This window comes from Myotis brandtii, unplaced genomic scaffold, assembly GCF_000412655.1.
Source record: "Myotis brandtii unplaced genomic scaffold, ASM41265v1 scaffold702, whole genome shotgun sequence".
Classification (NCBI taxonomy): Eukaryota; Metazoa; Chordata; class Mammalia; order Chiroptera; family Vespertilionidae; genus Myotis; species Myotis brandtii.
In genome coordinates this window covers 1,622,167-1,648,706 of record NW_005370755.1, presented here as the reverse complement: position 1 = coordinate 1,648,706, position 26,540 = coordinate 1,622,167, and the positions used below count along the sequence as shown (strand labels likewise).

At 34.1% G+C, this 26,540-nt stretch overlaps 1 protein-coding gene across 6 annotated transcripts in view; it reads left to right on the top strand.

Annotated features, from left to right (window-relative positions):
* Window positions 1-26,540, top strand: part of IKZF2 (IKAROS family zinc finger 2 (Helios)) — a 146,664-nt gene that overhangs the window by 78,094 nt on the left and 42,030 nt on the right. For 3 of the 6 annotated variants that reach the window (XM_014529983.1, XM_014529985.1, XM_005882281.2), the window contains 2 exons: window positions 17,442-17,708; window positions 24,083-24,250. In XM_014529983.1, coding sequence (XP_014385469.1) covers window positions 17,442-17,708; window positions 24,083-24,250 — 435 coding nt within the window. The remainder of the gene's footprint in view (window positions 1-17,441; window positions 17,709-24,082; window positions 24,251-26,540) is intronic. The other 3 variants (XM_005882285.2, XM_005882283.2, XM_014529984.1) reach the window with 1 other exon arrangement.

Below are 26,540 nucleotides of genomic sequence, written 5' to 3'. Positions count from 1 at the left end.
TCACTAAAAGTTAGTTTTAAGAAAACAAACTGCTGTTTTATGCTCAGGACTCATGCCTGGCAATCGGACTGAGTAAATTAGGCTTAAACTTAGTGAGCCTTTAAATAAAGTTATAAAAATAGTTTTCTATATCACTCTATTAATAGGCTAAAACTTTTGATGAGTGAAAATTTACCAACTATATAAGGGGATTTTTTTCTAGTTGGAATAGTTTCATAAAATTTGTTCTATTTCTCTAGCGAAACTTAGTAGATATTGAAGTATAGCACAGAATCAAGATTCCAGGTGAAGTTTAACATTAGCTTACGCGGTGATTAATGCTATGTTCGTCTTTTAAAAAACAAGGTTTGTTGTGCTTTTGCCAGTTCTAAGTAGTGTTCAGTCTGAATTTTAATGTTTTACATAAATATTTGTTTATAAGACTTACAAACATGTCAGAATAAATGTATTTCTTTGTATTTAGTTTTCTATTTCATTGCTAGGGAAGAAACCATGAGAAACAATTACTATTGCTCTCCTGTTTTTAATTAGAGATGGATCTGTCTCATTAAAGTTATCTTTTTCTTTTTGCTATTTTATTATGTCATAATTAGTCTGATATTTAGATCAATGCTCTAGACACCTGCAACAAAGTAATAAAAATTGTTATTTTATCAAGTTTGAGAGGATGTTAAAACACGTACATTCAAAAAACTGAAGAAATATGGTTATAGAAATTGAATTAAATAGGTACAAGTTTCAGAACCCCTGGAATTAATAAATGAAATTGAAGTTCACTGTTTCTCAACCTCTAGATTTTGTTTTAGAGATAGTTTATATCATTCTGAATTTCTGTAATTTATGTTATTTATAAGTTTGTACCTACCCCTGGTTCTTTAGAAGCTAATGTGGTTTTCACTTCCCTGATTTGAATTTTATATATTTAATTTGACCTTTGCATTTTGGAAAGATAAAAGAGTAAGTTGATTTTCTGCTGCTTTTTTTGTGGTATAAGAGGTACATCCTTCAAGGGTGTAACATGCTCTCTATCAATTGCCCATCCAGTGTTGAATAATGAATTCTTTGTCATAACTCAAAAGCACTTTAAGGTTATGAGAAAACATTTGTATAATACTTCCCTAGAATTGTTTTCTGCTTGACTTCTGTCAAGTTCTTCTATGGTAAATATGGAGTTAGTTTATTTCCATTTACTCATTGGGAAACTGAGATACATAATGTTTACCTTCATTTTTACTCATTGAAATCATTAGTAACTAGCAGTAAAGTTTAGGCATCTTGCCTCTATTTCTGTGGTTGGTTTATTGTGTATCACTTCCTACTATTACATTAGTTTTCCTTTATTAACCTTTATTTGTGATGTTTCTCAAGAAATGGAAAAAAAACGGTTTTCACTTTCCTTGTCCCTCAAATCATGAAAAGTATGGACTTATGACATATTATTGTTTAAGTAGGTTTTAAGGTTTTTAAGGAAATTATTTATATCCAACTCTTTAAATCTTCTGCCTTCTTGCACAAGGGCAATACTGTACTTGTACTCAATGATAAGTGTTCTAATATTTGTTAAATTTATGCATTATTAAATGAATGAATAAGTGAAACATTGACTGGACATCATTTGAGAGGATAGAAGACCATTAAGTAGAATAAAATGTATAGAATACAGCATAAATTCAGGATCCAACTGGATGATTTAGTATGATAGACTTTATCAGGTTCATATGTCATTTCAGTTGAATTTTCTTATCATCTTCTAGACCACATTTAATTTTTATTGATTTGCTGTGTTTAACACTTTTCAGCAAAGGTCTAAAATAAGAATACTAGGAAATATAAAGTGTAATGTGCCTAATATACTGGGCTTGCAAAGGTACCCTATAAATGGGATAAAAATAAATAAATATGACCCCTCTCTCACTGGGCTTTCTTTAAGAGTGTTGAAATTCACTCAGGCTTATAGAAGTTCAGAATTAAAGTTGAGATATGTAAACAGGCATATTTGCCTTCTGCATTTCAGAATAAGCTGCTTGGTGACATATTCCACAGTAGGTCAGATTCAATAACGAATGAATTATAATGAAATAAAACCTGCATCTGGGGTAGAAACAAATTTTAGACTATCTACTGCATTATTCCTTAAGATTATTTAGTTCAACATATTTCGGCCAGTTTTATTCAACATATTTGCTGGGGACGGATGAGTTTAAAAAAAAACAGCAGCTCACTGGTAATATTTTAAGAGGTCACCTGTGATAACAGAAAAAAAAAGCAAAGGAAAGGAATTTGAAACTAATTTTTTTTATCAATCAGTGACAGAAGTTTCTTTTGTATTTTTATCATTATTTGATTTGATTAGGAAAAGAAAGGAAATTTTAATTTTACCCTCCTCATGAAGAGCAAGAATTCAGTTTCAAAATGGAACTGACAAGTGAATTTCATTAAGACTAATAATATGGCAGCACAGTGAAAGCTTGCAATGTTACCAGCCTGTAGAAATTTTAAACAAGCTATTACTTTTTGACCAAATGTTCTATTACTTGTCAGAGTAATCTTGTATGTAATGATGGTGAATAGAATGGATTGAAGAGGTTTCATTTGAAGTTCTCTTTCAAATTTGTGTGTGTGTATGTTTTATTTTAGTTTGCTCACATTGTGGGGCTACCTTCATGGTGAAAAAAAAGGCAGTTAGATAATTTGTTTACATCTGTGGTGGAGACAGTGCAGGAATTAGTGAAAAATGTCAATTGCTGTGTTAGGTTTTTACATACTCAAACAAAAATTCACATCAGTAAAACAGTAATGAAACCAAGTTATTTCTGATAAAAGGATATGTGGTAGGGCTACAGGTCCTTAGTTCCAGGAACTTTAGTGAATTGCTCTGAGCCTTTCTTGTTCCAAATTCACTACCTCCTCTCTCCACAAAAAAACACAACAATACAAAAAACACACACACAAAAACAAAACCAAAAACAACAACAAAAAAACAGGCTCTTGCAGATTGCTGTCTCTCCTTGTCGTCTCCTTGATTGCTCCTGATATGAGCAGAATATGAGCAAAGACTATGTCTGATTTGATTCTCATGTGTCTTTAGTGTGTAGCAGAATATCTGGTACAAAAGGGTACTCCAGATGTATTTGCAGTCTGAATGAACACTCACACTTTTGCCACATTAAAAGCAGGCATAAAAAAGGAGACATATGTAATACTCTTTGTAATACTTTAAGCAATATAACAAAATTTTAAAAAAAGAAAGTAACAATAAAAAAAATGGACCCACTCATTTCATTTAGTTCCTTTTCTCTGCACATTTTTTGCACTTTCATCTTTATTATGTTGCATTTCGCTTATTTGCATGTTACTGAGTTACTAATAACTATTTGTTTGGTACCTAGTAAAATATGAATATCTTACGATGGCACCATCAATAGGAATTGAATGTTGAATTCTCCTGTTTGTGGAAATTGGGTCCCACCCCCATTTGGTTCTCTTTGTGAGCAACTACTTACATTATGAGGGTATTTGGCTGGTTCAGAGGCACAGTATTATTCAGCATTATGAGGAAGAAAAGATTTGTTTGGAAATTAAATGGCTAATATTGAAGAACACCAACAAAATGAGCTTCGCTAAATGTTAGCTCTTCTCCCTGTCTTTCATCTACTCCTTCCATTTCTAGTCATTTCAAACTGGCCCACATGAATGAATGAATCCCTGTGGCCCCAGGGGCACTGGATTTAACCCTAAAATCATTATTTTCCAGTGTTCCTATTTTGAGAGGTCTGGACACCATCATTGGCTCTCCTGTCTTTCCTTCCTCTGGAGCTCCATATATTTTGTCACTGAGACCTGTGTTCCCCTGCCACTCTATTCCTGCCAGAGAACTACTTCCATTGTTGGGATCCTCTCCATCTCCAACCAAGCTTGTCTTGTTAACCCTTGTATCACCAGTACTCAGCAGTCTAGTGTATAGATTGTACGCTGTAAATACATACTGAGGGAACCAATACATTTGCTTATTTATCTCTCAATTTTTATGGGAAATGGAGGATGTGGAGGAGGCATCATGAAAGCCAGTGAATTCCCTAATCTTGAGTACAACCCAGTGCGATCCCAAGCACACCCTATGTATTAGAAAGCAATAACAAGAGTTTTAGTATCTAAAGAAAGAAGCTACCTTTTCTGTCTGTAAAATCTACTCATCAGGACTTTGTGTCTTAATTTGTTTTCACTTTGTACGGTTGAAGATATGCAATTCAAACTTTACCTGATCTATACACATCTCTTTTTTTAATGTGTCTCTTTGCCAGAATTGGGCATAGTTAAAATTGTAAGTCATATGCTGTCTATATTATCTGAAAAACTCTATCAAGATTTTTATCGTGTTCTTATTGGCCTGTAAATCTGCGATTCTGGGGTCAGCTAGGAGTTTATAGCTTTATGAGTTTAAGGTAGTTCAAATTTTGGAGACGTATTTTATTTCTCTCTCAGAATATAAGAGTTGAACCAGACATTTGAAAGTAAATTTATCCCGAAATGTGTGAAAATAATAGAATGTTCTGGGCATATAATTTAAAAAATCTTGTTGCACAATTAAAGGAAGGCTCCCTGGCCATTAGGTAAATTAGTCATGCAACATGTTTAAACTACTTACAAATGGCACCACAAGGAAAAAAAATAAAATTAATTCAAATGATAGTTTCAGATTAAAAAAAAATATGTATCTACAGCTAATGCTTCCCAGGCAGATATTGTTAACTGTTTTCAGGTGGTAGTTTTTGTGGTTTGTTTTAGCTTTAGCTTGTGCCAGAAGGTGTTGCTACCCTGTGAAGGTGTTAGGCAGCCAGCGTAGTAATGGGACAGGAGCTAAAACGGAAGGCTCATCAAATGTCTTATCATTTGGGCCTTCCTGCAGAAACCTCGTTTGAATTTCGTAGTGGTCAGCTTGACATTTTAAAGCAGGAAGAAGTTGTGTCATTATTTCTAGAATACCACAGTAGTTAGAGAAAAAAGATTTGAGTTCATTGCAGTAATTGCTGACAGCTTCCACAGAACGAGGAGCCTTTAGTAACCAGGTGCTGCCTTGAAGAAAGGCAGTCTTCCAGGAGCCTGGACAAGGACAGTGAGCTTCCTGAGACGAATGTGACAAAAGTGTAGATTTGGGCATTCTTGTGCCCCTGAGATAATTAAATTAATTTTGAAAGTGGAAAAGAAGTAAAATGACTTTTATGGGTTCATGTGTTTATTGTCTTCAAACAAAGGAAATTCTGGGCTTCTGAGATGTACAGCTTATACATTTTCAGTCTCTTAGAGTACAAAACCTGGCGGCCGGTTGTCACAGCAGCGAGGTAGCTGGTATCCCTGGGCTTGGAATAATCCATGTGAGGAGCTGAGACAATCTCTACTATCACAGGACCTCTTAGTCCCAGATGGGGAGGAAACTGGCAAGCATCACAATCCATACATAACGCCAGGGTGCACATCCTTACAGGGGCAGCATAGAAAGAAGGTAAAATTCAAGAGTCTTCATAATATTAATTGAGTTAAAGACTTTATGGTTTTTATGAAGATTGTTCTAGCACTCATTTTGTTTGTTTGATTTTTAAAGTTTTGAGATTGTTGTGTTTGCTTTGTTTCCTCTCCCCCCCCACACACACACTTAGGAGGGAGGTGTTATCATTATCTTGATTTTATAGATGAGAAAAATGAGGCTTAGAGAGGTTTTGTAAGATCAGGTGGCTAATGAATGGAAGAACCTGGCCTTAAACATTATTCTTAACCATGAGATACCCTGCCAGTGCTAAGTGACTACATGCTTTCCCAACCTTAAGATTGTTATGTAAAAAATATTATCCTCACTTTACCTAGTAGGAATGAGGTAGATATTAAGTGACTTCTTAATACTTGCACATGGAAAGAACTTAAACACAGGTATTCTAAACCCACTGTTTCTATTATTCATCTAGGTGCTTTGTAATTATTTTCTACAATTTATTTATTTTTTAAGTATATTTTTATTGATTTCAGAGAGAAAGGAAGAGGGAGAGAGAGATAGAAACATCAGTGATGAGAGAGAATCATTGATCAGCTGCCTCCTGCAAGCCCCCGCACTGGGGATCAAGCCCACAACCCAGGCATGTGCCTTACCGGGCATCGAACCTTGACCTCCTGTTTCATAGGTCCATGCTCAATCACTGAGCTACGCTGGCTGGGCTATTGGTTATACATTTTTAACTGACCAATCCTGCATCCTGGGGCCAGATGTTGACTATTTCATACAATCAGTGAAGTATGGGAGAACACCAGGGAAGGGAAATCTGTAGACTTGATTGTCAGGAAACATGGTCCAGATTTGGCAACCAGCATTGCCACATTTGAACCCAGGGTATGGGAAGCTGTTGAGTTCCCTGTCACTTTAGCTCAGAGACTCAGTAAAGCTGCTGAAATGCTTCTCAGGGCTTCGGTTCTTCCCTCCGTTGCTGTTGCCCGGTAATAGAAACCCTGCTCTATTTCTTATCTCTTTCTCTTTAGCGTGCCGGCAGCACTGCCTTCTGACCTGGTTTGAGCGTCCTTAGTGACCTCTGGCAGTGCAGTGTGTGGGTCCCTTCGGGAATATGCCCACTCAGCTGGATTGTATAGTAATGATTTCACTTCTTAGAGAAGTTTGGTTAAAATTTTTACACTTCCCGTATTAAAGAGATAATTTCACAATGTAATTTGCTTCATAAACTTCCCACAGTAATATTAAGGAGATGGTTTCCAAACACCAGTTCGAAGTAGATTGCTCTTATATGAAATAAAATCCATGCTCAGAAAACCTGGCAGTGTAAGCTGGTCTTCTTCCAAGACAGGCTCTCAGACAAATTTCTCCTTACTCAAAGCTGGCAAACTACTACACCTGTATTAGCCACGCAATAAAACACATGGCAGATGACACACATTGATTCAAAGTTATTTTTCTTTAGCATATTATTTTTTTTTCTTTATTTGTACCTTAAGAAGTACTTTTGGTGACAAAGAGCGCACACATTGATTCAAAGTTATTTTTCTTTAGCATATTAATTTTTTTCTTTATTTGTACCTTAAGTACTTTTGGTGACAAAGAGCAAGTAGCAATAATTTGGTCATAGGTTACTTCTGGGTTCCAGTCTCAGATCTGGCTCGGAACAGATGTGTGACTTGGACATGTAACTGGTGTCACCCATTCTGAGCTTTAGTTTTCCCATCTGTAAACTGAGGATAGTATTTTCCTCACAGAGTGGCTGTCATTATTATGTCAGGAAACACAGAAAATGTGCCTAATAATGTGTCATCTAGTAGTCCTTTACTTGGCATTATGTTGATGATGTTTTGTGATTAAAACCTAACTCTGTGTTGTTACATTTATTTGTCACCTGTTGTTATTTTATGCACAGTCTCTGTGACCTAAAAAGATAAGTGTAATAGAAAATTAGCGACAGCAGTTCAACAAACACATATTGAGCACCCAGGTGAGATGTAAAGGTGAGATGCTTTTACAGCTGTGAATAAAGATATTTCCTTTCCAAGATCTTACACTCTAGGGAGTAAGGGCCTTATACTGTAGGGAGTCTTGAGTTAAGGCAAATATACTAATAAAATCACTGTAATGCGTCTGTGCTCAGGAAACACTTCCTGAAAAAAGGGAGCAGATAAGTGAGCCTTGAATAATATGCTAATGGTGATAGAAACAGGACAGATTCCAGTAAATAATAATAAGAGCCAAGGAAAAAGAGTAAGTAGAGATGTACAGGATGAGTTCCAGGAAGGATGACTAGAAAGTGACTGGAAAAGGTATGAATAACGAAGGGACTGGTAGGACATATGGCCAGGGGATATGGTGGAGCTGCACTGTGGATGACCCTAAATTCCACACCAAGACCTTTGGATTTAATTTGTTGATAGCAGGAAGTCATTCAGGATTTTTTTTTTTTTAAGTAATAGGTTTGCTTTAGGAATAGTAATCTAACAACTGAACATAGGATGATTTGAGGGAGTGGAATGTGGCCAAAGACCAAAGAAAGAGACTAGTTAGAAAGCTATTAGGATTGTTCCAGGTAAGAGGTCATGAGGAATCTTAAAGAAGGTCTGTGTTGCCCATGAAGATGCAAAAAGGAGTTGGATATGCAAGAGTTATTGAATCTTTAGTACTCGGCAAATAAAATCATTCATTTAAAGGATGAAACAAGGGATAGCCTATTTTTTTGCCTGTGGCATTTCTATTTAAACTAGGCTTCTTTTATACAAATTGTACATTTCTCATGAAGTAGTTGTCTGCCAAAATAATAGAAACTTCATTCTTGGGCTGCACTCTGTTTGTGTCTGCTGATGAGCATGCTATATACGGTTTCATATATTGTGGGAGACCACCAGGGAATCGGATGTTATGCCCTTCTTTATCCTACTTTTATTTAAGGAGATAGAAAGGACAATTTTTTTGTTTTATTTTGTTGTGAAGATATCTTTAAATGCAAATGAAATGCTACATGAGCTGCTCATAGGTATGACTTATCTTTATAACAATAATTGACATAAGACTGTCAAACTTGACCACAAAGGAATTCCTAAAATGTCATACTTCATATACTGTTGGTTTAGAGATTAAAATGGATAATATTGACTTATTATTCATATAGCTGTCTTAACCTACCATGGATAAGTCATAGTCTGACAAAAGAATATAAAAAAGGTGCGGGGGGGGGCAGGGAGAGGATTGACTATTGACTAATTCTTCAGGAACTAGTCGTGCTACATGGACCTATCGCTTCCTTAAGACCAAAGCAGATTTTCAAACTAAGAGGTGGTTACTTTGAGTGGGTATATGTACCTCTGACTTAATATAAAGTATTAATTCAGTAGGTCAGTTTATGGAAACTTTCAGTATCTTTATTCTTTGTGACACTGTGGACTGGAACCCCTATTATCCTCTTCAACTGATGGACATGGCTTTATAGCACCTGAGAGATCTATTCGCCCATGACTGATATTTGTCCTAACTATAATACTAATATTAATTACTTGTTTAATTGGAGAGCCATTATCATGTCATAGAAAGATGGCTAGGCTAAGAGGCATATCTTGAGTTGATATCAGGCACATTTACTAACTTTGTGTACTTGGGAAAATCACTTAACAACCATGACTCTATTTATATGTGCCAGTCCTACCTACAATTCACTGTAGTTTGATTATCAAATAAGACAGAATATGTATTTTTTAAATTATAAAATCTATATATATAAAAGCCTAAGTGACCATTACCACCCGTCGACCGAACAACCTGTCGACCGGTCTCTGTGATGTGCACTGACCACCAGGGGGCAGATGCTCATTGCAGGAGCTGCCCCCTGGTGGTCAGTGCACTCCCACAGCCAACCTCCTGCTGTCCCTCCCCCTAGCCAGCCATCCCTGATCAGCCCTAATCTGCCCTGATCGGGCCTGGGCCTCCAATCGCTAGCCAGGCCAAGGGACCACACCCATGCACAAATTCGTGCACCAGGCCTCTAGTATATAATAATATAATTTTCTATTTTCTATTATTACTGTTATTATTATTAGGATTCTAAATCTTTAGTGTAAAAAGACTATTTTATCTAACCTAATATTTTTAGGAACATCAATTGTTATTTTCCATATATTAGATGATGCAGCTGACTAAGTCAAAATAAATTTCCCAAGTTCCTTACTGAGTTAAGAGGTAGAATAAGAGGTCAAGACCTTGGTATCCTGCCTTGAGGTGCAGGGCAACTTTCTACATTGTTCTCAGAGTAATGATAGTCTTTCAGAAATCAGCACTCTCTTAATCTAGCTTTTCTAATGGGTTTTAAAAATACATGATCTAACTATACTGGAGAGAGAAGAGAGTGGAGAGGAAATAGATGAGGTGAGGCGAGGTGATGTACAGACGTAGAATGCTACCCACAAGTGGCTCAACTGCAGTTCAGTAACAGCCAGTGTCTGGACTTGTGCAACCATTTATAAAATGAAAATGTCAAGGATGTTGTGATAGAGCCATTTGGCGAGACTTACCCATTTTTTCTTTATTCACAGTTAAATAAAGGTTTTATATTGTGTGAAATTTGAGGAAATTAAAAAAAACGCACATATCTTAAAATAGTTCTGGTTGTGGCGATTTTGTTTCAGTTATTTAGACTGTTCATAAGTTCTTGGTAAATGATTGTGTTTTTCATAAGAGTTTTGAAGGCAGTTTGTTTTTCTAACACATTATTTAAACAGCTGCTGGCTGTTAACATGGATTTCATCATGTTTAGTGTTTCTGTTTTGAAAGTTTAAATGAGAGAAAGATATATTAGCTCAGAAGCAACTTCAACAGATTATTAGATAGACATATTGATTCAATTAGTGTGTATAAAACCATTTCAAGTATCTGACATAGACAGGGAGAAATTGATGCTGGTAAGTAATAACTACCCGTAAGTGTCCTCTTGAATTCTCACACAACAGAAACCAAGCAAATAAAAGTCCACTTAACATCCCACACAATTTGGTAAGAAAAAAATGGCATTTCAGTTATCTTTTATTCAGTACTGTGAAACCAACATTTTATTAATTCCCTTTAAAAATTAAAAAAAAACTATTTTGGAAACTACACAGAAATAAATCACTAAATTGATAATAATTAATCTAGAAAGCCTTTTTTATATTCTATAAGATCGATCAATATTGCATCCTTTTTAATAGAACAAACAAATCATAATACTTTTGTATTATTCTCTTGGCTAGGAAATTTGAATAGTCTGTTTAAGGGTTAAAAGAATCAAGTCATACTAAAAATAAAATTTCAAGTTGTAGAAAGTTTAGTTTAGATATTAAAAATATTTTAATAATGATATTTTAGGATCTGGTTACTATGATATTTCTAAAACTTGACATTTAGAAATGATAAGGTTATCTATGAAAACCAAATGCTAAGGATGAGGCTAGAATTTATTCCTTCAATTTGATCACTTAGAATTAATTGACTATATTTTATCATGCATATAAAAATTATCTTTTCCTCCCAAATCATAGAAGTTAAGACTTTCATTATTTGATGACATCATTTGACAGACATTGCAAAATCTTTGCTGTAGCACATAGATAGATAACTTGGTGAAGGTATAGAGAAAAAGGAGTAAATGCCCAATTTCTAAGGAAAAATCGTTTTACTTTTAAGTACTGTTCAGGTCAATAAATCTATGATGTAACCAAATTATATATGTTATTGAAATATTTCCTGTACTCTTCTTATTCATGAACTGTGTTATGACCTTTACCTGCGTATATACTATCGTGTTAATATGGATTCCTTATTTAATGTAATCTTCAGCTTTTTGCCTTAAACCTTCTTAATCACAGCAAAGTATTACAGGAGCAGCAGGGGCTTTAAAAATCACCGAGCCAGCCGATATTTATTAAGCAAATTCAGTTTGGGTCTTTGTTGCTTATTGGTTAAAGTAGATGACTTCTACAAGTGTGAGGTCTATGACTGTATTCAACAACATTATATATTTTATTTTTCATTTTATTTTTAAATGGTATACATTTGGGTTTTAAATTATTTTTAAAATTTTTCCAAGTATAATAATAGTAAATACAATTTTCATTAAAATGTAGACTGAATTAGCCCTAGCTGGTTTGGCTCAATGGATAGAGCGTTGGTCTGCGGACCAAAGGGTCCAGGGTTCGATTCTGGTCAAGGACACATACCTCGGTTGCAGGCTCCTCCCCAGCCTGGGCCCTGGTCGGGGCTCCTGCAGGAGGCAACCAATCACTGTGTCTCTCTCGAATATATGTTTCTCTCTGTCTTTCCCTCTCTCTTCCACTCTTTCTAAAAACCAATGGAAAAATATCCTTGGGTGAGGATTAATAATGACAACAACAAAAGTAGACAATTAAAATAATTTGTTTTTAACAGCTCACAAAATAACATTTTTCACTATTTGGTTTCCACACCCTTACCTCATTTTTTTTTTACAGCAATCTATATCTGTTTGCCTGTTTAAATACCTTTATTGCGTTATCTCTTTATTTAATACCATAATAGTGAATTAAAGGCAAGTCTAGTGTAACTTTACCCATTCAGTATCATGTATCTCAAAACTATGATTACTGTGAAGCCTTTGAGTGTGAGAACCCACTATAGCTACTGAGGAAACTTTTAAATTGAAAATAGTTTGACGTGAGAGTCACTCAAAACAAGAGCTTCTAGTTTCTTTTTACTTCTCAGCATTGGAATGCTCATTTGTAAATGGAAATAATTAAACTACGTGTTTCTATGGCATCTATATGCTATTTCTAATGTTTACGAGTAGTATTTTGAAAGCGTAAACAGAGGCGGGAGGAAACTTTAATTCATAAAAGTTTTTTCATTAAGAAGAAATTTTTTGTACCAATACATATGTAAAACTTTTTATCCTGAAATATATTCAAAGCTTGTTCTATGAAAAATTGATCATAACATCTTTCTATTCACTATTATTCTTTCCATTTCTTAAATCTACTAAAAAATCAATATAACAATTACTTAACATTTTCTTGATTATAAATGCTGTAAAATTAATGATCCTTTGTTTTAAAAGAACTTTTGTTTCAAACTGTAAGCCATATCTCCTTTAAGTTAAGGGAAAAGATACCTATATTAACAATCTTTATTTTGAAAATATTTAAATATCGATATACTATGGATAACAAATTGATCAATTAATTAAAATCTTTTATATTTCCTTTTCACTCTAATAATTTGTTGTTACAAAACATTGTTTTTATTAAGCTGTATAGCTTGATAGTACAAAATAATTGTAAATTCCCACAGATATACCTGAATTTTACATTTTTCATTTCATATTAAGGAAACAAACTTAAAAATAAATCTTAGGATTGAGATTTGTAATAACATTTCACTCACACTAATAAGTTTTAATCTTTATAGACATTAACCCATTTATGAAAACGTCTTCCTGTTTTACCAAATTATAAAAGAAATACCATATAATGAAGAGTGAGAATTTAATTTCAAAGGTTTCATAGATAATGTACTTAATGATTACATAATGACTAATTATTATAACAGGTTTATATATTATAGCTATAAAAATCATAATAAAACTCTTGTATGAATATATAAATTATAGTTTACAGTATACTTAAGTTTACCAAGCACTTGAATCTAATCATTAGTTAAAATATAGGTGCTCTGCTTTAATCAGAAACATCTTAAGCATTGAAAATGTGCCAAAATTTCTTTTATATTCTTTGCATAGGGAACATTTCTTTCTATTTCATTGTTAAAATTGAAAGACTACTTTAATTAATTCTTTTTTATCCTAGAATTTCAACCTAATTTTAGAGAGATGTGTTGAAATTTAATTAGGATGGGATTTTGTTTGTACATAGGCCACCATATCTATGCAAACTTTAATATATGATATACATATATAAAAATATGTTGCAGTCCTGCCCTGGCCAGTGTGCTCAGTGGTTTGAACGTCAGCCTGCCCACCAAAAAGTTGGGGGTCTGATTCCCTGTCAGGACACATACCTAGGTGGAGGGTTCAGGGTGCTTAGAGGCAATTGATCAATGTTCTCCTCTCTCTCTCTCTCTCTCTCTCTCTCTCTCTCTCTCCCTTCCTCACTCTCTAAAATCAATAGAAAATAATGTTTCAGTTTATTGATTTATGATATAATACAGCAATAGTGTGTACATTCATACTTGATAGATGTATAGTTTCTTAGAGTATAACATTGTTAAAGATTACTATAGCTTCCCATTTCCTCTATTTCAGTTCTAGCAAATATATACTTTTTTTGAATATTCATTTCAAGCTTATTCTGTTGATAAAAAAAATCCTAAGTATAATATCCAATAATTTTTAAAATGACATTTTTACTTAGGTTTGATATTATATTTTGGTGTCCATATTTTAGTATTCTCATTAGGGAAAATATGATAATTTAATGTAAGATCAAGTCATATAGAGAAACAGAGATAGACAGATAGATATTGATTTGTTGTTCCACTTATTTATGCATTAATTGGTTGATTCTGTATGTGCCCTAGCTGGAGTTCGAACCTACAACTTTGGTGTATCCAAATGATACTCTAATCAACTGAGTTATCTGGCCAGGGCCTCAAGTCATATTCTTAATAATTACATGTTGTTTTGAAATTTAAAAGGCCCATAGTTTTAGATTCAAAAGCTATTCTTTAAGATAAACATTTCTTCAGTTCGTGAACTGGAATGCTGATAGACTTTATACTCATTAAATACATCTTATCAGATGTTGACTAGTTCAGAAATATAAATGATGACAATTCTGTGACATTTGTAATCTTTAATATATCACTTAAAATGAATTATGGGAAGTTTGTTCATAGGTTGGTATATGAAGTAAGGCTATATAAACTCATACTTTTCTTCTGTTTTTTCTTTAAATGACAATTATGAGTAAACTATGGGATTACATATGGTAACCAAATAATGTTTTGCACTAATCAGAAAAAGGTATCATAGAAGAATTTATTGGAGTATGAAAAAACCTATTAAAGCAGGATATAGAATCCAGAAGCCATAATTGAAACCCTAAAAATTCAAAATTTACAATTAGCATACATGCTAAAATATACCCTTGATTAAAAAGATGAGCCAAAATATTTTCAAGACATATCAAACAGAGCTAAGTTCCTTAGAATATATAGCATTTAAATACAGTGAGTTAAGGCTGACAACCTAGTAAAATGGGCAAAGAACTTTAATAGTTCTAAAAACAATGACATCAAAATTTAAACATAGGAAAAGTTGTACAACTCATAATAAAAAATGCAGATTAACTACTAGAGTAAAAATGTCAATGGTTATTTATCAGATTGCTAGATCCTATAGGTATTATACAATAATATCTATACTAGTAATTAATAAGCAATAATCTTACATTTCTATTGATAGAATTCAGATGAATAAATTGCATTTGTAACTAATAAATGCAGGTATTGAAAAAGAATAATGTAGGTTTCTGAGTACTAATATGGGAAATATTAAACATATTGTTAAATGAAAAAAGCAAACTTAAAATGACGTGAATTATACATTCTGATTTTTTACAAAAGAGACTGTACATTCACACATGTACACATAATGCTGAATCAGAAAATGAGGATAATGGTTGCATTTAGACTGGAACTAAGGGGATGGGTAAAAAAGGACTTCATTTTTTATTCTTTATGTTTACATTTTCTTCCTATGTTCATGGTTTCTATAAACATATAAAACAAGTTTAAAGAAAGAAATTTTTAATCAAATTAAGTAAAACATCTAACTGAATACTGCCTGAAATACCTCCTATATGCCACAACTTTCTTGATTTTGTTGGGGATATTAAGGTGGATAAAATATTGTCCCTACTCTTCTGAAAAATCAGTAAAGTAGAACTAATTTGTAAATAGGGTAAAAGTCAACATAGTAGATTCTCTATTAGAGATGGGCCAGAAAGGCTATATATATATATCCCTTTTAGACCTCAGTGTAGTTTTACATCCTATAAGTTAATTAATCTGCACAAAACCTCATGGAATAGAACACTGTCCAGAGAAAAACAACAGCCAAGCCCATTTTTACTAGTATATTTACTCATTGAATGCTCATGTCAGTACTAGGAAGTGAGTACCACTATCATCCCAGCTTAACAGAGGACGGAGAGAACTAAGTAACTTGCAAAAGTTGTCACTCCTTGTACTAAGTGCCATTGCTTGTGTTCAAATCCAGGTTACAGGATCCAGAGTCTAAATAGCTCAACCATTCTGTTCAAACTTTATTCTGTAGTCTGAATTTATCTCGTCTTTGCAAACAAAAGACATAAGATTCAGAGGTTAAATAATTAATTCAAGATTACACTGCTAGTAAATGTCAAAGCCAGTGCTAGAGCCACGTTCTCCTGACTAAATCCAGTGATCGCCTGGGTGTGCCAGTCCACCTCTAGTTGTAGGGGAGTCCTGAGTAGAGAACAGGGGAGGAGCCATTTGATAGCACTACCCATCATCAGTACTAATGACAAATCACAGAATGTGTGGTTTCTCTAAGAAAACAATTGCAGTGCAGAGAACTTCCTTTTTGGGAAAAGATTTCCTCTATTCAAGTAATACCAAATGATTTGTTTTGCTCAGTAACTTGGATATGATTTCTTAAGAAATTTTCAAGATTACTAGATAAATAACTGGTATTTATTTAAGACTTGCTTCTGCTCTGTGAAAAGACTCTGTCAGCATTCCAGAATGAGGGCCATGCTAACAAAATTCCAACTTTTCTGTGGGGTGATCCAAACCCAGCAAACAGAAGGCATTGCATTTCTTAACAGTCACAAGTGTGTACATGCAGGCGATGCCATTTCTGTCATTCATTGCTTTTCAGTGTGCACATTTTCAAGTTGAAACACTTTGATTTGCAGGCTAATGTGTTCCATGGAGAAATTTTTTCATATAGGAAAAAAAAAAGCAGAGTAGCTTAAGAGCATGTGAGGTCTGTGTACTCTACACCACATTTATACAGGTCTTAACTGAATGTATGTGTTTAGTCTGATTTTAGGGTATTGGCCTTGACAGTGTGCCTTCATATGTCTAAGACATTTGCTGGATTAATATCCTGAGTTGTTTCTCTTGCTCAGTTCACAAGCAGATTTACACAAGTACTCAGATGTGAAACACAGACTGTGAAGAGAGTGTGTGTGTGTGTGTGTGTGTGTGTGTAATGATTGTTAAATTAAGAAGAGGTATGGCTCAATGGATTAAACAGTATCTAATTTTTCCATTATCCTACCTCAGTCTCAGGAGCCTTAATGACATACTCAACATCCAATATCAGAATTATTTATAAATTTGCTTTAAAAGTATAAAACTTATTTCATTTATATGTGGAATATAAAACTGAAAGCAACACATGAACAAACAAGAAAAACAAACAAATGAAAACTTATAGACACAAACAATAGTATGGTGGTTCTAAGAGGGAAGAAGAATCGGGGGTACAAAAGGGTAACGGGGTCAAATGTATGGTGACGGAAGAAGGTTAGACTTCGGGTGGTAGGCACAAAATGCAATGTACAGATGATGTATCAGAGAATTATATATTTGAAACCTATGTAATCTTATTAACCAGTGTCACCCCAACACATTTAAGTTTTTTAAAAAGAGAAAGAAATGTGTGCAGAAATAAAGTGTCATTCTGGACTCTTAGAGCTTTCCTGAGCCATCTTCACTTTCATGCCAAAGCTTTATGAAAATATCATAGAGTACAGTGTGTGCTAACATTGCATTGGTGATGGATTGTATTTATGCAGCATTTCCAACCATGGTAATAGAACGGAAGTAGGCAGGAGAGAGAAGTAGGTGACAGTATATAACATGCATCTAAAATATCTTCTTGCTTCTCTTTTAATTACAGCAAATTCAGTAAAGCTAGAAATGCAGAGTGATGAAGAGTGTGACAGGAAACCCCTGAGCCGTGAAGACGAGATCAGGGGCCATGATGAGGGTAGCAGCCTAGAAGAACCCCTAATTGAGAGCAGCGAGGTGGCCGACAACAGGAAAGTCCAGGAGCTTCAAGGCGAGGGAGGAATCCGGCTTCCGAATGGTAAACTGAAATGTGACGTCTGTGGCATGGTTTGCATTGGGCCCAATGTGCTTATGGTACATAAAAGGAGTCACACTGGTAAGCAGCTGAAAGAATACCCTGATGACTGCCTGTGACATCTGATGTTGATATTACCTGACATCTATTCTCTTTCCTTTTCATTCAGGGGTGGCAATGGTGAAACTACCTTTTCAGAATTCTGCTAGTATTGGATTGCTGAAAAGCAGCAGAGAGTAGCCTGGGTCTTGACTTCCAGCCTTCAAATCTGAATAGCATATCAGAAAAGAAGTTTGGGATTCAGTTTCCACAGTTCTTAATATAGCAATAATATGATAAGGGTTCAAAAGGTAGAGGAGAATTTCATTGTGTAACTTAATCTTTTTGTATTTCTATACATTTTTGCCATACCCATGGGCAGGTAATACAGTTTGCTAGCAAAGAGTTGATACTCTAAAATGGTATTCATGCATTTATTTAGGGGTAGATCATTTTCACATTATCTAATTAATTTCTTGGAATACAATTTCCAATCAATCTTTGCATACCATGGGTCTCTATAGTAGGCAGATATTTATTTTCCCCAGTTTGAGGATTTTACCAACTTCATGTTATTTTTTTTTACCATAAATCTTACAAGGAAATATGTAGGGTGGGTATAGTAAAGGGTGGTGGGTGTGGAGGTAGGAATCTGTAATTGTGAAATAGGATGAGGAAAAAGACCTTAGATTAATTTTATACTTTTAGAGTTTTGAGTATTGTGAAACACCAGCCAAATGAAAAGGCCTTATTGAAATTTCTTCAAATCTTTTGGCAAAAAAACAACAGCAACAACAAAAAAAACCCAGAAATGTGATTGTGGCAGATAGTTGACTCTTAAGAAAAGTTTCCAATTCACATAAAAATTTATTTAAAGGTAATGCTAGCTTTAACTATAATGCAAACTAGTATTTTTTTTTAAAATATATTTTATTGATTTTTTACAGAGAGGAAGGGAGAGAGATAGAGAGTTAGAAACATCGATGAGAGAGAAACATCTATCAGCTGCCTCCTGCACATCTCCTACTGGGGAAATGCCCACAACGAAGGTACATGCCCTTGACCGGAATCAAACCTGAGACCTTTCAGTCCGCAGGCCGACGCTCTATCCACTGAGCCAAACCGATTTCGGCAGCAAACTAGTATTATTTAACAAAATACCAATAACTAATACAATCAGAACTTTAAATATCACAGTCTTCTAGAAGAGAGATAAATTATAATAAAGAAATTGATTTAAAATATTGATTTGTAAATGACTTGTAGGTGCTTAAAACATGATAGATACAAGGTACATTGAAGTTTTTAGTCTAAACCTCTCATTTACACAGGAAGAAACTGAAGCCCAAAACAGTCGTGACTTATCCATTATCCCTCATGTAGTTAAAGGCATTATGAGGCCAGAGCCAAGGTTTCGTGATGCCCAGAGTGGTTTTGTTCAAATATACAATGCCTGGTATATCAATACGCCTACACTTTTTGATGAAGTACTACTATAATATGACTGATATTTTTTAATTACAGTGAGAAGTTATTATGTTAAAATCAGTGTTAGGTTAATATCATCAACTTTATAAGGATTTAAGATTATTCCAGACATACAGGCAGTAACATTTTTACATTATGTTTTGTTTTGAATTTTCCTTCAGATATCATTATATTTTAAATATTTATATTTAAAATTTTATAGTAATATTTATATTACTAGGACACATTTTTCCCTTTAATTAGAAAAATCTCATGGAAAAATTAAAAGATCAAGCTTGGATACCATATTTGATAAGATAAAAAAGGGAAAGACCATAAAATAATGGGTCTACTTACCTTCTGTGCTCATAAAATAATTCTAACCGCAGTTCTAAAAGACGAGTTGCACAAAGTTATAATGGATTCATTATCTCAGATTGATCATGTTGAAGAACATGACACTCATTCAAATTTCTAGCAATATAGAAACAAAACAAAACCCCACATAAGGAATTTTCAGTTAAATTGCCTATAGTGTTCATTTTAAGACTGAAAAGGATACTAAAATCATTTTTTTTGTAAAGTTTTAATAAATCTTTTATGGTCTGAGCTAAAATTCGCAGAGTATGCTCTCTTGAAAATGTAGGTTAATCAGTGTTTCACTCCTGCAGTGATCTTCATGATGATTGTTGGGTTTGTTAACAGTAATAATTACATACCTATTCTGTCCATTTGATATTTACTGCTGTAGTAGAGTTGAGTTATTTTGATTCTGAAATCTTCTAATTGACATGGAAAATGTTTCTAAATAGTTATATAGATTTCCACAAGTCCTAGAAATAGGAGATTCACTCAGCTAGTAAAGGCAAGGAGAATGGACTAAATAAACCGTTTAAAGTACTCTGCAATTGTATGAACTTTCACTGCTAATGAATGTTTATCAGAGTACTGTAAAACTTCTTACACTTTCCTGAGACGGGGAAGGTTTTGTTAAAGTAATAGTCATTCATGGAGGAGCCTGGGATACCTGCCCCATTGTTGACCTTGAAATTATGATATATTTTGTAAAATAGTTACTTTTGTTTGTATTTCTGCTGACCCGGTTTATGCATCCGAGTGGGTCATGACATTTTCTATTCCATTTTAGTACTAGAATAGAATGTCTACTTGAATGTCTTTAATTTAAATTTGATTGAAAAAATGCAGTCAAAATCTAGCAATTCACCAAAGGTTTTCCCCTTGATACCAGGAACTACTATATTCATTTTAGGACGTCCACCTCTCACCAATAATTTGGCGCTAGTGTAACATGTACTGCCTTAAATCTTTATACAGCTTATGGGAAACATACATTTCTGTGTTTTAGCCTATAAAATATCTAATACAAAATTGATAGTGAAAAAAGATACAACCACCCAACTCAGTAAATGACATGGAGCACCAGATCAAATTCACTTCTTTCTCTTTCATACTCTATTAAAGTGCCAATTCCAATATCTTATTAATGGGTTGGTGTTATTTCTTTGGCATTGCTACTTTAGTAGGTAATCAGGTAATATTGTCATCGGATACACCAGGCACTCTTCATTGGGAATACAGGGAGAATAAAAAAAGTAGGGGCAATAAATAAATTCATGCATAAACATGTACTCATGTAAGCATTATAAATACAGAATATCTTTCATCTTGCCCCTCTTTGCGGGGAAGTACTCTCATCTTTGTACCTTCAAGTTTTCTGCACAATATTTTGTGCATTGCAGCTTCGGGGAGCCCTTCTCCTGCTCTAAGGCCCTGTCTCCAGGTGCTGATTTTTCATATTCATGGGTTATTGTGCCATCCCACACAAGAACACCTTCTGTCTTTGATGCACCAAAGCAAATCGATGCATGTACACTTGCAGTTTAATTGAATATTTAAACAGAGAATGTAAGCATTATAAATACAGAATATCTTTCATCTTGCTGTGTAAATGAGAGGTTTAGACTAGAAATATATTTATGAAAGTACATAATATATTGAAATATAATCTATTTATTCCATAAGAATGATAACTTCATCCAGTGAATAACTAAATATGGTCCTTGAATATTAGTAGATTAAAAACAAAAACAAAACATAATGAGAATGGACCCAGAATGGATCCAGAGTTGTTCATCTAGACTTTTGTAACCACATGCAGGATGATTAGTATCCGATAATTAAAAAGAAAATCAAGATAATTCATGAAAAACAGATCTGTATTCCTCAAAGGTTCATGTGTTTGAAATCAGTGTGCATTATTGACATTGCCTCTTCCCTCTTATCCCAAATGGGAGCATGACTACTCACTTTCATGATGCCTCTTTCTTCACCTCTCATGGCGATGGGAGCATAGCAAACACCTCCACACTAAGACTTACGCACTCAGCAATATGGCAGTATTTCCCAATATGCCTAGGTCGCTTTTTGTTTCTCCTACTCCTTTAAGGCTGGTGTGGCTCAGTTGGTTGGGCACTGTCCCGTGAACCAAAAAGTTTCTGGTTCAATTCCCAGTCAGGGTACATGCCTGGGTTGCAGACTGAATCCCTAGTAGGGGTTGTGCAGGAGGCAACCAATGGATGTTTTGCTCTCATATCAGTATTTCTCTCTCTCTCCCTCTCCCTCTCCCTCTCTCTCTAAAAATAAATTTTAAAATTTAAAAAAAAACAACAACTAAATAACCCTGCTTTAAGACCCGTGAACTCAATTAGATGAATTCAAAAATTATTTTGAAAACAGTTACCATATTATTTTTAGTTTTTCAATAAGCATGATAGTAAATGATCAATTTAGATCTCTAAAATCAGGATTTAAAAATACTTCAATTGTAGGTGGCTATAAGAAAAATTTAATTAACATGCTAATGGAGTGTTGTCCAAAGGCAAACATGATTTCTGATGTTTTTGTTCACCACCCTAATTTAATTAATTTTAAAGTTATTGCATACTGATTTGTTACTTGCTTGGGAAATTCTACAGCTTTCAAATGTAAAAATGAAATATTTGGAGTAAAAAATATGATTTAAAATAATTTGCTATTTTCCTACTGTCTGAAAAGTTAACTTCATGAAGCAAGTGCCTCCTTCTCCATTTTTATTATGATTTCCATGGTAGGGGTGGGTAATAGAAAACCCTGGTTTTAAAAAGTTGTAGAATGCCATTCCATTGAAAAAATATCAAGGAATCAAGTTAAGTTTATATGTGTGTGTGCAAGTGTGTGTAAAATAAACAAGTATTGCCAAATTAGATATAAATTGTTGACTATTTTGTAAGACTGCATATGAGAGGTTTTCGGTCAAGTATTTCTCTTTTAAACAGTATTTAGTGTTGATTTAATTTGTTAGTTTTAGCAAATGAATAAAAAAGGTAACTAAAATTAAATATAAGGCAACTTTAGCTTTTTTAACCTAATACAGCAGTATAGGACATTTTGTAAACAGAGCTCATCAGATCTCCAGAATTCTTAAGAAAAAACCTTAACCCTTGCTACACACAGCCACAGATTATACATTTTTGGTATGAATTTTATTAAATTTCAAAATGAGCAAGTACTATAGAATTCAAGATACACTTGGTCTATCAATTTCTCAGTATCTTTAGCATTTATATAAAATCTGTATGATAGAATGTTCAGTGGCAGCTGCTAGAAAGGGCCAGTTTATTTTTTATGCTTTCTAGATGATTTAAATTGAAAAAATCACAATTTGCATTATATTAAAGGCATCCCCAAATGTTGAGGTTTTATTATTATGAATGTTTCAGTTAAAGTTATGAAACATGATGATTCAGTTCAAAAATTTTTTTAACTATTAAAATTTTAATCATTATCTAACTTCAAGCACAGAAATGGCCCAGTTTATCCAAAAGGGAATTTTTTTAAATGTTATTCTAAACTTTGAGCTTTAATATGATATATTTATACTTTTATGTATTCATGTGTATGTTTTATGTATCTCTTTAGAAAATAGACAAGCTTAAAATAATGGTATTAAAATAATATTTTCTTCATGGTTTAATTAATGATGTTAGTTTGATCCACTTGCCCATTTTACTTCATCAACTTTATGTCTTTATGTTTGATGACATTGATGACAGCCAGTTGATGGCAACAGACTGAACTGATAATTACGGCTTAAACGGTCTTATAGCAGTATCAGTAATAGAATAAAAGACTCCTATCAAACAAATGATTTTCATAATAAAAAGAGAATAGATAAGAAATGTTTGAATGAATAATTTTCTTGGACTTGCTCTCATTATGTAAGGAAGTTTTGCCAAAGCTTTTACTCTTAGTGAGTAGAGTAGGAGAATTGAGAGACCTGAGCTATATTTGGAGATTTTGTGGTAATGAGCTTCGTAACCTGGTTCATTCACTGCAACTCTCTTGTCCCCCGTTAAGAAAATTATCAGCTAAAGGAGAGAGTTAGACTAAAGATGGCTTGCAATTCAAAATCGATGAGATTTTCAAAGAAAGCATGGTACAGTAGAGAGAGCAAGATATAGTCACACTGACCGAGATTCAGTTATCAGCTGGAGTACTTAGCTCTGTGACTCTCATCAGAAACTTTGATACTTGCACTTTAGTTTCTTCATTTGTAAATTTTAAAATGCCTGATTATGTCATTATGAAGACTGAAATAGTCTATGTGAAACGACCAGTAACATCAATAAAGTGATGACACCTAGTTGTTCAACCAGTTGTCAATCCCATGACTGTTATTCTTTTGAGTCAATGAGAGAAATCCTGTAAAGGTTATATGAAGGGGGACACTTGACCTAAAGTTTGAGACTTTAGGGAGGTAAGAGCTTAGAAGGCTCAGAAGGGAGATGAATATTCTCTGCATGGGGACTGGCTCTAGCTAACAGTATATGGGGAATTAGTCACTTGCACATCACCTGCCTGACCTTTCTCTTCTCTTTGCCTTCCCGCAGGTGAACGGCCCTTCCACTGCAACCAGTGTGGAGCTTCTTTTACTCAGAAGGGCAATCTTCTGAGACACATAAAGCTACACTCTGGAGAGAAGCCCTTCAAATGCCCTTTCTGCAGCTATGCCTGTAGAAGAAGGGACGCCCTCACAGGGCACCTCAGGACCCACTCTGGTAAGTGTCAGCAGCTCTTGGAGAAGAAAGCAAAAACAGACTTCAGGAGAGTGCCATAAATAATGCAGAGTAACTTACAGCTTTGGTCCATAGCTAGGAATGACCTAGACAGTACTGTTATTAGTGTGCATTGAATAACTGATAAATCTTGCCCTTCTTATAGACTTGGCTAAAAGGAGCACTGTTAACTGAAGTCTCTTATTTTAAGTCGCCAAAGTAAGAAAACAGCTCTTACATAAGTTTTCTATGATTTTTCAGTTTTATAATTATTAACACAATAATTATGGTTAATCCAGGATAATGTGAAATGTTATAGTTACATGCTGATGTTATCATAAAAGAGATGAAAGTTGTGATTTTTTTTTTCTGATTACAACACCCAGGCTGGGGGGCCTCAGTGGGAAGTCAAATATTGCTATTTTTAAACTTGAAACTATGCTCATTAGAAAATTGGCTATTGGAGTATATTTTATTTCCTGTTAGCTTCTGTTTATCTCTCAAACTATAGTCATTGGATGTTCTCTAGAACTTTTCTCTACTTCATAAATCATCATTAAAAATCTCGAAGAAATTTGATTTTTTTTAAATGCTAGAATGTAGTACAGGAAAGAAAAGGAATGCTTAGAAATCTGAATGAATCTCATTTGACTTTTAGCATGAATTGCCATAACCAAGAAGTTAAAGGTGAAAAATTAGTATAGATACTCTCAAGTAAGTTTTAGATGCTCCTTCTATCCCTAGTGACATATTAAAATTTAATTTTAATATAAAGATAAGATGGAAGTGATATTTTCATCTACTTTGACAAATTGTATTAGAGAGTGCTGTGGATTGTGAGGTAATGTTTGTATTATCTTTCTTTACATTTTTTCCTGTTAAGTCTTCAGGCTTTACCTAGTTTTTTAACATGCGTCTGAAATATGTAAAACTATTTAGATATTAACTCAAAGTTGGGCAGCTATAGAAAAATTAAATTAATGCAAACATTAAAACAACATACTTTATATATTTTAGTTTCCTCCTGACTCAAAGTAATTCACTTGTTTCCACTATGACACTTTTATTTTATTTTGAAATTATGCTACGAAAACTATATCTTAAAGTGGTATTTTTATTATAAATATTTTTTATGGAAATATTCTTAAGACTTGAGTTATTTTCTTAAGCTAGCCATATATTCAGGCTTATTAAACTGCTGTTAAGTTGACCAAGGGTTATATAAGACATAGCTTTTCGTGAACATATCTATAGCATGAAATTGAAGCAAAAATAATTTTAAACACCTGTTTTATTCTTTATAAAATTGTGTTGCTTTTAATACTGTGGTTTAGTGTACACATGTTTCTTTACCTGGCATGTGCTATATTCTCAGAAGGTTTGATGCCTGGAGACACCTCTGGAAGACATTCAATATTCATCTCAATTCCTGTTTCCTTGATTTCATGTTTGTTCTATTAACAACTCTATCCCTGTAGGTGGTGTCTCACAAGTCAAGTCATCTTGTTTTTTGTGTTAGACTGAGCTGGGCATCTGCACTTAGCTTCTTTATGCAAATTAGGCATGGTCCATCTGATGCACCTAGTTGGTGGGTGATGAAGTGAGGGGAGAGAAAGATGTCACTCCAGAAATAGGCCACTCATTAGTTTTGGCCAGGCCAGACCCTTAACATTATTTACATGGTTCTGTGTAATTGTAAAGTTTGTGTGTATAAATTGAAGCTGTTTCTGTGAAACTGTATATTTATAAATAAATATATTGCTACTTTGAGGTTCCAAAGAAACCAGAACTGTGGTTTCACTAACTACAATCATGTTGATGTTGCTATATCAAGGCATCATTTTTGCAGCTATATATATAGCATACTCAAACTGGCTAATGAAAGAGAGTTTAATGGAGTGATGTTACTGCATCATCAAGGGGTATTATCAATTCAGTCATCTTCCAACTGGACTCTAAAATATTAGTCATCACCAATGCTTTTCATAATAGAGGAAACATGAAGTGAAACTGCTAAATTCCATGCTTCTAAATGGTCAGAAGGCTCAATTTGATCATCTTAGTGTTCTTCCAGTACCAATTCTATCTTCCCCTCACCCTCTTTTTAGCACCTGGGCTGGACAGGTTTCATTATATGGTGGGTGACCCAAACCTTATTTCTAGAAGTTCACAACACTGGTGGTCCTGCCACTTTGTACAGGCCCAAGAGTAGCTAGGTAAAGAATCTGATCGACATTCACAAAATAGATTGTCTGATTGGTTTAGGTCACCCATCAGATACTCTTGTCCGGAT